The sequence below is a fragment of the Bactrocera neohumeralis genome, unplaced genomic scaffold (genome assembly GCF_024586455.1).
Source record: "Bactrocera neohumeralis isolate Rockhampton unplaced genomic scaffold, APGP_CSIRO_Bneo_wtdbg2-racon-allhic-juicebox.fasta_v2 cluster11, whole genome shotgun sequence".
Lineage (NCBI taxonomy): Eukaryota > Metazoa > Arthropoda > Insecta > Diptera > Tephritidae > Bactrocera > Bactrocera neohumeralis.
This window is the reverse complement of record NW_026089624.1, coordinates 24,410,874-24,423,594: the sequence shown is the minus strand read 5'-3', so window position 1 is coordinate 24,423,594 and position 12,721 is coordinate 24,410,874. Positions and strand designations below refer to the sequence as shown.

The 12,721-nt window shown below is 37.2% G+C and overlaps 1 protein-coding gene and 1 long non-coding RNA gene across 2 annotated transcripts; one reads left to right on the top strand and one right to left on the bottom strand.

Moving 5' to 3' along the window:
* Positions 1–4,173: 4,173 nt before the first annotated feature.
* Positions 4,174–7,676, top strand: LOC126766244 (uncharacterized). Its single transcript, XR_007668767.1, has 3 exons — positions 4,174–4,551; positions 4,630–6,814; positions 6,876–7,676. It is a non-coding gene; the product is annotated as an uncharacterized LOC126766244 (long non-coding RNA).
* Positions 7,677–7,707: 31 nt separating this feature from the next.
* LOC126766067 (uncharacterized) lies at positions 7,708–8,404 on the bottom strand. The gene is made up of 3 exons (XM_050483767.1): positions 8,272–8,404; positions 8,052–8,208; positions 7,708–7,987 (listed from the first exon to the last, which is right to left on the bottom strand). Exons 1-3 carry the CDS (start codon positions 8,402–8,404, stop codon positions 7,708–7,710), a joined length of 570 nt encoding a protein of 189 aa, XP_050339724.1.
* Between the last annotated feature and the right edge of the window lie 4,317 nt (positions 8,405–12,721).

Genomic DNA, 12,721 nt, shown 5'->3' with positions numbered 1-12,721 from the left:
TTCTTACGACAAACATGATCTGGTTTCTAGAGCATTTCGTTTAAAACTCAAGAAAATGATAGACCTACTAACGAAGAAGAATATTTTTGGACCATCGAAAGCCTTTGTTTACAGCGTAGAATGGCAAAAAAGAGGTTTACTTCACGCCCACATTTTATTGTGGCTGGCTAACAAAGTACAACCAGATTCTATAGATGCAATAATATCGGCTGAAATACCTGACAAACGACAAGATCCAATTCCTCAAAATATTGTCATAAAAAATATTATACATGGTCTTTGCGGATTTCATAATCCTGCGTCACCATGTAAGAAAGAAAACGTTTGTTCTAAAAAGTACCCTTAACATTTTATTTCGGAAACACAAACCGGGGATGATGGTTACCCAACCTACAGACGCAGGTCTCCAGATAATGGTGGAAACACAGCAGTAATTCGTGTCAAAGGTACAGAAATGAGCGTGGATAATCGTTGGGTGGTTCCCTATAATCCAGTGCTATCACGAATTTTCAATGCACACATTAACGTAGAGTTTTGTCAATCGGTCAAAGCTATTAAGTACATCTGTAAGTGTTTTCATAAAGGTTCTGATCAAGCCACATTTTCGTTACAACTGAATAACGATGAAGTAGAAAGATACCTAAATGGTCGCTATATAAGTTCCTCGGAAGCGTTCTGGAGAATGTTCCAATTTTCTATTCATGAACGTTTTCCGGCAGTAGTTCATTTAGCTGTTCAATTGGATAATGGACAAAGAGTTTATTTTTATAATAATGAAAATCTCCAAGATCGTGTTAACAATCCTTCATCAACGACACTTACAGCGTTCTTTGATTTTTGCAGAAGCGACGATTTTGCAAAAACCCTTTTGTATCACGAAGTTCCTCAGTATTGCGTGTAGCACAGAAATTAATTTTCTAGAAGAAAACGTGGGCAAGATGTTGAAGGATATCCCGGTGTAAATAAAGACACAACTTTAGGCCGTGTTTACAACATTCATCCAACTCAAACTGAATGTTTTTATTTAAGGATGTTACTGCAATATGTTCACGGTCCAGTGTCATTTGAACCTCTAAGGACCGTGAATGGTGTTATTTTCCAAACTTATCAAGGTGCTTGCAAGGAATTAGGTGTACTGGAGGGAGATGAACATTCACAAAATACCATGTCCGATGCTGTCATATCCGAGTCAGCTACAAGATTAAGGGAATTATTTACCATCATCCTTATATTTTGCCAACCATCTGACCCCCTAGAGTTATGGAATAAATTTGGTAATGCTTTATGTGAAGATATATTAAACAGACTGCGTAATGAGAATTAGCATATAATGATGATGTATACAATGATGGACTAATCATAATTGAAGATAAAATTCATGAGATTCGCGACAAATCCCTAACTGATTTTGGGCTTCCTGCATCAAACAGAAATTATTTGCTTTTGAACCCGTTAGAAGTAGCATTGCGAAAAAAATTCAAAATGAACCAAGATTAGTTAATGACCAGGAGACAGCGTATAATGGTGTTCTGCAAAGTGTTCGTTTCAATGATGGAAGAATTTTTGTTTGGATGGTCCCGGTGGGACCGGCATGACCTTCATTACTAATCTTATATTAGCAAAAGTAAGGTCTCAGGGACAGCTAGCCTTAGCAGTAGCATCGTCAGGTATCGCTGCAACTTTATTAGCAGGTGGACGCACAGCTCATTCCACTTTTAAACTGCTCCTAAGTGTTTCTTTAGAGAAAGATAGCGTGTGCTCTATAAGTAAAAATGGCCCTTTGGGAAAAGTTTTAAAAGATGTCAGTGTAATAATCTGGGAGGAATGTACCATGATCCATAGAGCTCACCTAGAAGCTCTAGACAGAACTCTTAGAGATCTTAGAAGCTGTGATAAAATCATGGGTGGGATTACTGTTTTGTTTGCTGGGGACTTTCGACAAACTTTATCCGTAATAGTAAATGGAACTAGAGCAGACATTTTCTTGCCTTAAAAGTTCTCCATTATGAAAGTTTGTAAATATTTTAAAATTATGGACATACTTATATATAATATATTTGCAAAAAATCGGGTTGTGCCCTTTCAGCTGGAAGTAAGTCACCGATCAAATGATAAACTTGCCCTTGGTCTTTAAAAGTGGGCATAAAGTTTCCCTCACGAATTTCTTTGGCACCAAATGAAGTCATCTGAAATAGTGTATTATATTGTCTTGAGTGATTTAAGAAATGCTTTGATAATGAATGTGAGCCTGATATCAGTTCTTTTAAAGCTGTTGTAGGTTGCGGAATTATAGGTATATTTACTTTGCCACCACTACAACACAGTCCAGGAGCTTACGCCGCCCATTTTTTTGCTTGGCATAAATTGCAAATTTTATCCATTCTACCAATATCAATATCATTCAACTCAGTATAGTCAAGGGTGCAATCATAAATAAACGCAGCATTCAATAAATTACTGCACTCAACTCGTTGCCTGCGAGTTCTATTCCTTGCTGATCGGGCATTTTGCTGTGATAATCGATGGGATCGTCCAGCGCTTGATTCCCGATTGCGGCCAGCCAAAGTTCGGGAATTCTGTGAGGCCAAACGTTGAGAACGTTCAGCGCTTGATTCCCGGTCACGGCTAGCCAAAGTTCGAGAATTCTGTGAGGCCAAACGTTGAGATTGTTCAGCGCTTGATTCCCGTTGTCGGTTCGCCAAAGTTCGGAAATTTTGTGAGGCGAGACGCTGCTAAAGTTCAACGCTCGATTCCCTAGCACGGTTTTGTTCACTGATTCCTCGTTGAGTACCCAACCTATGCATATTCTCATCCTCAGTTTCTTTGCTGCGCAAAACTCGCAGTCGCTTTGCAGTAGCAGTCTGCCGAGAAAGCTGAGTTCTTTTTCTAGGCATTATAGTGACAAAGAAAGAACGTAGAAAATGAATAAAAAGAATGTAGAAAAAAGAAATGTAAGATTAATAATTATTTTGACCTGCACTTGGTATTTAGGTAAACTGAATATTATGTCAAAAGAATTACCATAAAACGAAAATAAGGTAAACTAACCCATTTATTTAATTAATAATCTACATGAAAACAAAAAAAGGTTTAATTACAATGAAACTATTAGAAATAAAGTAATATACTGAAACAAAAAAATATCTACTAATAGAAAACAACTACAAAATGAAAATGTGTTTAAAAAGTATTATTACGATGATAATATATCGCAAAAACAAATTAGCGCTGCGTTCGACCGTTCAGTATGGAGCCGACCGCGCGAGTGATAGCAGAAACAGTGGAGAACGTAGAACGTAGGCCCGACTCAGCTGATACGACCTATCTTACGGGGCATCTCGACAGGATAAAATCTATGTCTTGCTAACTGTCAAATCTATTGCTATTGCCATTGCCAAATCTGTATGTGGGCATTTTTTATCATAAGATAATCATTTGCGCATGCTTTGAGCTCTTGAAAATTTTATTACATTGCGAAATGCCGTCGGGTAGGTAGCTGATGTAGCGCTCTTGAACTGTTTAAATCTTTTATGAGGAAAATAAAAAAAGGATAAAGATCCTTTTTTTTTACAAATGTATTTCTGGGTAAAATAAGAATTCATATTTTTGGACTACTATATAATAATTGTGGCATACATTTTATATACCAATTAAAATAATAAATTTAAAATGAGCAATGATATTTTGATTTTTGCTAGTATAAGTTTATTAAATTTAAGATTTCGCTTATTCCCAACCCAATTTGCATAATTTTTCTGTAAATTAACAGTATTAAACTAAATATTAATTTTTTGGAAAAATTGTTATTTTGAAAATGTACTTTATTTTTATAATATAACACAACCGTCTTAAAACTCGCTCTTCTAATTTTCATATTACCGAAATGAAAATGCCATCGGCATATGTGCAAATGGGATATGTTGCCTCTTCGAACTTTTCATAGAAATGAAAACTGCGCTGTTACATTGCTGAAGTGACAGCTTATAGCTTACCTTATATGGCATACAAATTAGTTTGCCATATATTGTAAGCTATAAGCAATGTGGAGTCTCCACAGGCAATAGGCACGGCAATACAGTTAGTAAGACATAGATTTTATCCTGTCGAGATGCCCCGTAAGGAACATCAAAAGCTAAAAGTATCTGTCTTATAGCACAACCAGTGCTATGTTCTCTTTTGTTTACATTTCATTTGTTTGACATTTCATACAATTCTAAAAATTGTGTCAGCAGCAATATGGAAGTGGACAATAGTGGTGAAATGTTTTTACATTTGTGCGAATTGTACTTTTTATATAGTTTATATAAACAGTATAAAAACAAAAAACGAAAGAGAAAGTACAAAATTCGCCCAATTAATAAAAACTGGGGCGTTTGCGGTTACCAGATAAAAACTTTTCTGCTAATGAAAAACAGCAAAACAGAACAACTTTTTTTTGCATACAAGGATGCGGCCGGACGTCTATAATTTGCTTCTGAATTTGGCATGGAAATCCTTGAAGAAGCCATGGCAGCGGATTGGACCCGAGGAAAGGCTCTCGTTGGTATTACTGTAAGTTGATTTGTTGTGTTTTGCAAGTTAATATACGTTTGCATGTATATACATATGTACTTCTCTTACAATTGTTAGCTATTTGTCACAAGGCGTGTCGGTGCAGAGCATTGCATGGAGCGGGAAGAATTTAGTATACCATCCCAGGATTTCAAGGATAAAAAGGATATGGTCGGATAGAGGAGATTCTCCTGATCACGAATATATATGGTTATAGCCGCAGGAAGCTTATAGTTTAAAAGATATTCGCGTTTAAAATTTAAAATTTGCAATAATTTTATATCATTTTTTCTATATATAAAATTAATTTTTTAATTATATTTTTCAATTTTATATACACTAGCACATCACTAATTCGTTTGTACACATTTATTTTATATCATATAGTGCAAAAATATCTTTTATTATACTTCTAAATTATTACTATTTTAGAATAACAAATGAATTACAAACTGTCAAATAATCAGTTTTACCTTATCGACATCATTTGTAAAAATATATTTGTCAAATAATTAGTGTTACCTTATCGACATCATTTGTAATAAAGTGAACAGATTATACCCCAACTACGAGAATCAACAACCAATAAAAAAAATAACTCTGGTCGGTCCAACACCGGGGTGTATCAAATTTTTTCGCGTAGAACTCCTTTTTGCGTGGGCGGCCTTCGGCTGCGCTTCAAAAATAATAACCCTGGTCGGTCCAACACCGGGGTGTGTCAGATTTTTTTTTCGCGTAGAACTCCTTTTTGCGTGGGCGGCCTTCGGCTGCGCTTAAAAAAAAATAACCCTGGTCGGTCCAACACCGGGGTGTACCAAATTTTTTTCGCGTAAAACTCCTTTCTGCGTGTAAAAAAACTAAAAGAAATAAAGTAAAAAGATTATACCCTAAATAAGAGAATAGAAAACATAAAATATAAAGAAATTATTTAAATTTAATAAAAAAACGTGTGAGGCTTGTATATAAATTTTATTGCCTCTAACAACTTAACAAATGGATCTTCGTTTAATTTAATAAAAATTATATTTTATACGTCCACTCAGCTTATTTTCCAAATACGAAATAATTATAAAAAGGACAAGAAAAAGCAACGACACTTTTCTTTAAAAGTAGCGGTACTTATATCCGTTAGATCGCATTGAAGTTAGAGTGGTTGTTATACCCTCTATGACATTGCTACTTCTTCGCGTAGAACTACGTTTTGCGTTGGCGACCTTCGGCCGCGCTTCAAAAAAAAAATACTCTGGTCTGTCTAACTCCGGGTTTTTACCAAATTTTCTTCGCGACGAAATCCTTTTTTCGTTTGCGGCCTTCGGCCGCGCTTTAAAAAAAATAACCCTTGTCGGCCCAACACCGGGTGTATACATTTTTTTTCTCCCCTAGATTTCATTTTTACATTGGCGGCCTTCAGGCCGCTTAAATTTTTTTATTGTTTATCAACGATTATGTTTCCTTTAATTAGGGTATAATATTTCTTTTTATTTTTTTTTGTTTTAGTTTGTAAAATATTTTAGTACGTTAACACTAATTATTGGACAAATATATTTTTACAAATGATGTCGATAAGGTAACACTGATTATTTGACAGTTTGTAATTCATTTGTTATTCTAAAATAGTAATAATTCAACAATAATTTGAAAGTATAATAAAAGATATTTTTGCACTATATGATATAAAATAAATGTGTACAAACGAATTAGTTATGTGTTAGTGTATATAAAATTGAAAAATATAAGTGAAAAATTAATTTTATATATAGAAAAAATGATATTAAAATATTGCAAATTTTAAATTTTAAACGCGAATATCTTTTAAACTATAAGCTTCCTGCGGCTATAACCATATATACTCGTGATCAGGAGAATCTCCTCTATCCGACCATACCCATTTTTTTCCCGAAATCCTGGGACGGTATACTAAAGCCGACCCCATGGAGCTATAAGTTAGGAAAGTCAACAGTACGCGAAATCATATTAGAGACGTGTGAAGTAATCTGGCAGCTACTTTCCCCAATTTATGTAAGCGAGCCAACAGAGTCTCAATACAAGGACATTGCCAAATATTTTTATAATATGTGGAACATTCCGAATTGTGTCGGTGCAATTGATGGTAGGCACGTTGCTATTAGGTGCCCAGCCAATTCCAATTCGATGTTTTACAATTATAAAAAATTCTTTAACATCGTTTTGATGGCTGTATGTGATGCGAAATATACGTTCACAGCAGTTAGTATTGGCAGCTAAGGAAGTCAAAGTGACGGAGGTACTGTATATTAAATTGTTTAAGATTATAGTATAATGGATTTCTGTTATTACTTATGCAGGAATCATTCGACTTACTCCATTTGGCCGTGCGCTAATACAAAACACTCCGCCTTTGCCACCACCTGTGCCACTGTCTGACGTGTCACCGGAACCTTTTCCTTACTTTTTCGTTGGAGATGCTGCACTCCCATTACGAAATAATTTAATGCGCCAATTTCCTGGAGCTAATCTAACACACACGAAGCGTATTTTCAACTATCGATTGTCACGCGCTCGTAGAGTCATAGAAAATTCCTTTGGTATATTGACTGCTCGGTGGAGAATTTTGAAAACAACGATTGAATGTAATCCAGAAAATTGTGAAAAAATTGTGTTGTCTTGCATAGCCTTACACAATTTTATGATGTTGAATGACCACAATTGCTGGTATTGTCCGGAGAACTATGTAGATCGAGTGGAAGGAGAAAACATTGTTCATGCCGGTGAGTGGCGCCGGGAAAATGAAAACAACTCTTTACGACCAATGCGAACTTCGGTACGTAGAGGTCCTTCAAATGCGTTTAACTTACGGGAGAGACTTCCTAACTATTTTATAAATGAAGAATCTGTACCATTCCAGAACAATTTAGACTCCATTACAGGAGGATCATATGCTCCTGGAGGACCTTATTAGAAATAAATACCATTTTTTTTTAGTTCACGAGATTTGAAGAATTGAAATAAATGAAATTTTAATTAAAAACAAAATAATATTTTTAGAATTATTTACATAAGAAATGAATTATCTAACAACATATAAATAATAGTGAAATAATAATTTAAAAATAAATACTTCATTTATATATTCTATATTAAATTAACTTAACATTTTATTACTCTCCTCTCTGCACTTCAAACGCAGCTTGCCGCCTGCGTAGAGCAGGATGGTGAGGGAAGCGAGGTGGATGCGGAAGGAGTCGGGGATGGCTCCACGGCAATAGGAGGCGATGGCGACGGCAGCGATATTGCAATTGGACTCATAGGCGACAATGGCCATAGCGGTGATGGCACTTCCACCTCCTGCGCATGTGACTCATGTCCATGTGGCTGCAATCGACTGTCTTCAGTTGTTGATTGCAACTGGCCCTGACCGGTGACTGCGGTTTCACAAATATTTTGTGAGAATCTATCCCTGTAAATTTAAGATTTTATTTCAAATACAAGTATGTATATTCAATTAATATACTAAAACTTACGGCCGTGGTACAATATGTGGCTTAAGGAACTTCATTGCCTCCAACAAATGCCACTGCTTTTGGTACTCCATCCCGCTGCCGCTGGGGGCGTTAGTCTTCCGTACTTCCCTCCCGTACCGATCCCGGAGTGTTACCCATCTACGGCGACAAATTTCTCCTTTATAAATATAGTTAATTATTATTAACAACATAAACAGTTGTAAATAACAAAGCAACTTACCACTTGCGTTCAATTCCCTCACGATTTCAGCCCACAAGACACCTTTCCTTGATTGCAGCTTATAATATGGACTGCTCTTATTAAATAACTCAATTTTATTCTCAACCAAAGCAATCAATTTCTCGTCATCCATAGCTTGTTTATTTTCACACACGTATTTTCCTATTTCAATCAATCCAATAAATTTTTCTTTTGACGTTTGTTTCAATGGCGTTTGTTTACATTTGAACAATGTTGTCATTGCTCAATACGCATATATAGTTTTGTACACATCTATATTTTCAATTACAATGTTTTACAATATAAAATATCAAAACTGAAAACAAACTATTAAAAATAGTTTACATATTTATAAATAACTAGCTGTTACCCTGTGCGCTTCGCTACATCTAAATCTATTAAAACTCTTAATTGTTTTTACTTTGTGTTTTATTTATTGTAGTAAAGCTGTTACTTATTTATAAAACATTTATAAAACATATTGGTATACAACATTTTTGGTTTTTCCACCTGGCGCGTAAAGGACCTTGGTGTTCCCACTCTCGAGCATGCGACGAACAATTGGCCGTGGGAGAAGCACGGTTCTTCCAAATTGACGCCGCACACTTGAAACGTTTGCCTTTGCGATTTGTTGATGGTCATCGCAAATGCAAGACGTACTGGGAACTGCAAACGCATAAATTCAAACGGCATGTCCGTTGGAATCATGGGAATGCGTGGTAAGAGTACAACTTCACCTGCTGCCTTGCCATTTAGTATTGTTGCTTCAATCAAATTTGGCCACAATTTTTTGACTGAAAGTCTTGTGCCATTACACAAGGTCGGTGGCTTCAGATTTCGTAGAAGTATAATGGGTGAACCGACTTTCAGGACCAAACGATGCGGTGGCAGACCTTCGACTACTTCATCTTGATTCAAAACGCTATCAATCGATGTATATGTTGTAGCTTCTCCTGGCAGTTTTTCATGAATGGCAAAATTGATTTCGTTTACGTGTATATTTTTCGGTGCCAGTATTGCGCGTTCACTTAAATAATCGCGTCGTTGATATTGTTGAACAATATTCGGAAATACACTTTCAATCAATTCTTCTTTCGATTGTAAAAGTGTACAAGAGTTGTTCGGCAATGTGATCAAACCGGTATCATCGATTGGTATTTTGCCTTCGCCAATGTCCAACAACTGCTTCGAAAACGCCGCTGCGGATCGATCATTTTGCAATTGGACTCGCATGTTGATGGTAAGAGTCAGCCTTTGAACATGTCTCCACAAAACCGACGATTTTAAACCTGCGTTTACTTCGTCGGCAGGAGTTGATCGAGGAATGACTGGCAAAGTTTGCCGAAAATCGCCGGATAATAAGACTAATGCTCCTCCAAAAAGTTGTTGCTTTTGGCGTAAATCTTGCATTGTTCTATTGAATGCTTCTAATGACTTTTTGTTAGCCATTGGGCACTCATTCCATAGAACTATTCCAGCTCCTCGCAAAACTTTTGCCATTGCTGAATTCCTCGATATGTTGCACGTTGGTGTTTCAACGACTTGGATGTTCAACGATAATTTCAAAGCAGAATGTGCTGTTCGGCCACCATCAAGTAGAGTAGCAGCGATGCCTGACGAAGCAATTGCCAGCGCAATTTTCTGCTGTGACCGTATAGTAGCAAGAATCAAAGAGATCAGAAACGTTTTCCCTGTACCACCGGGCGCATCCAGAAAGTAGAATCCACCGGCGTTATTGTCAACCGCTCGTATAATCTTATCGTAAGCATTTTTCTGCTGAATATTCAATTTGTTAATGTTAGTTTGTATGAAAGCACGCAATTCATTGCAATCGTATTGTTGTTCACGTTGAAGCTCATGGTCAATGATTGGGCGCAGTAATGCCAAGTTGCGCTAATGCCTTATTCACAATTGTAAGGCACAGATCTTCAACCAATATCAATATATAAAGCTAGTCTGCGTCCGATGCTCGATTACGCGCCAAAATTAATAAGTCCTCTGTCATGCAGTCTTTGTACTTATTCCACAGTTATTGCGGATTTGACGGAAGGCATGTAGATATTATTATGGCAAATAGTACGCGTATTTGTTTTGGATGAGATGTGAGTGATGCGTCATGAAGTGCGGTGTCCCAATGCATATCGTCTTCTAAAAAATGCAATCGCTGACATGCTTCACGAAGGCCGCCCAGGCAAAAAGGAGTTCTACGCGAAAAAAATTTGATACACCCCGGTGTTGGATCGGTCAGGATTATTTTTTTGGAAGCGCGGCCGAAGGCCGCCCACGCAAAAAGGAGTTCTACGGGAAAAAATTTTATACACCCCGGTGTTGGACCGGCCATGATTTTTTTTTTTTGAAGCGCGGCCGAAGGCCGCCCAGGCAAAAAGGAATTCTACGCGAAAAAAATTTGATACACCCCGGTGTTGGACCGGTCAGGATTATTTTTTTGGAAGCGCGGCCGAATGCCGCCCACGCAAAAAGGAGTTCTACGGGAAAACATTTGATACACCCCGGTGTTTGACCTACAAGGGTTATTTTTTTTGAAGCGCGGCCGAAGGCCTCAAACGCAAAAAGGAGTTCTACGCGAAAAACATTTGATACACATCGGTGTTGGACCGGCCATGATTATTTTTTTGAAGCGCGGCCGAAGGCCGCCCACGCAAAAAGGAGTTCTACGGGAAAAAATTTGATACACCCCGGTGTTGGACCGAACAGGGTTATTTTTTTTGAAGGGCGGCCAAAGGCCGCCCACTCCCAAAGGAGTTCTACGCGAAACAAATTTGATACACCGTGGTGTTGGACCGACCAGGGTTATTTTTTTGGAAGCGCGGCCGAAGGCCGCCCACGCCAAAAGGAGTTCTACGCGAAAAAAATTTGATACACCCCAGTGTTGGATCGGTCAGGATTATTTTTTTGGAAGCGCGGCCGAAGGCCGCCCACGCAAAAAGGAGTTCTACGGGAAAAAATTTTATACACCCCGGTGTTGGACAGGCCATGATTTTTTTTTTGAGCGCGGCCGAAGGCCGCCCAGGCAAAAAGGAGTTCTACGCGAAAAAAATTTGATACACCCCGTTGTTGGACCGGTCAGGATTAGTTTTTTGGAAGCGCGGCCGAATGCCGCCCACGCAAAAAGGAGTTCTACGGGAAAAAATTTGATACACCCCGGTGTTTGACCTACCAGGGTTATTTTTTTTTAAAGCGCGGCCGAAGGCCTCAAACGCAAAAAGGAGTTCTAAGCGAAAAACATTTGATACACATCGGTGTTGGACCGGCCATGATTATTTTTTTTGAAGCGCGGCCGAAGGCCGCCCACGCAAAAAGGAGTTCTACGCGAAACAAATTTGATACACCGTGGTGTTGGACCGACCAGGGTTATTTTTTTTTGAAGCGCGGCCGAAGGCTTCCCACGCAAAAAAGAGTTCTACGCGAAAAAAATTTGATACACGACGGTGTTTGACCGACCAGGGTTATTTTTTTGGAAGCGCGGCCGAAGGCCGCCCACGCCAAAAGGAGTTCTACGCGAAAAAAATTTGATACACCCCGTTGTTGGACCGACCAGGGTTATTTTTTTTTATAGGTTGTTGATTCTCGTATATACCCCAAATACAAAAAACTGTTCACTTTATTACAAATGATGTCGATAACGTAACACTGATTATTTGACAGTTTGTTATTCATTTGTTAACTTCAATAATCATAATTAAAAGATAAATTAAATGTATATTAAAAGCTATTTTTGTACTATTTTATATAAAATAAATGTGTACAAATGAATTAGTGATGTGTTAGTGGATATAAAAGTGAAAAATATAAGTGCAAAATTAATTTTGTATATCGAAAATATGTAATTAAAATATTGCAAATTTTCAACTTTAAGCGCGAATATCTCGAAAACTATAAGCTTTCTGCGGCTATAACTTATCCTTTATCAGGATAATCTCCTCTATCCGACCATATCCTTTTTATCCTTGAAATCCTGGGACGGTATACTAAATTCTTCCCAAAGCGTTTACCGGAGCTGCGGTAAATTGTATTAAATTTTGTGATGCACTATGTGGCAACTTTATTATTAGTACCTGGTTTAAATTTTAATTCATAATTACAATCTTCAAGCATTGCTTTCCACCTTTTAAGTTTGCTATTTGTGTTTTTGTTACTTATGGCGTAAGTCAGAGGCTGATGGTATGTAAATATAATAACTTTTGCGGAACCATATAAAAAATTTCTTAATGATTTAAGGGGGCAGCCTGCTTTAGAGGCTTCAAAAACTCGATTTTTTTGAGAGGGAAAGAAATAATTGATTAAAGCGAAAATTCTAGGGTTTATAGTTATATATTTAAATATCATCTGCAAATTTTTTGGATACGAAATCTTTAAACAAAAAAAGCTAAGAAAAGAAAGAAATTTTTTTGGTCAAAAGCCACTTGTTTCTTCAAATTTTAAAATTCTT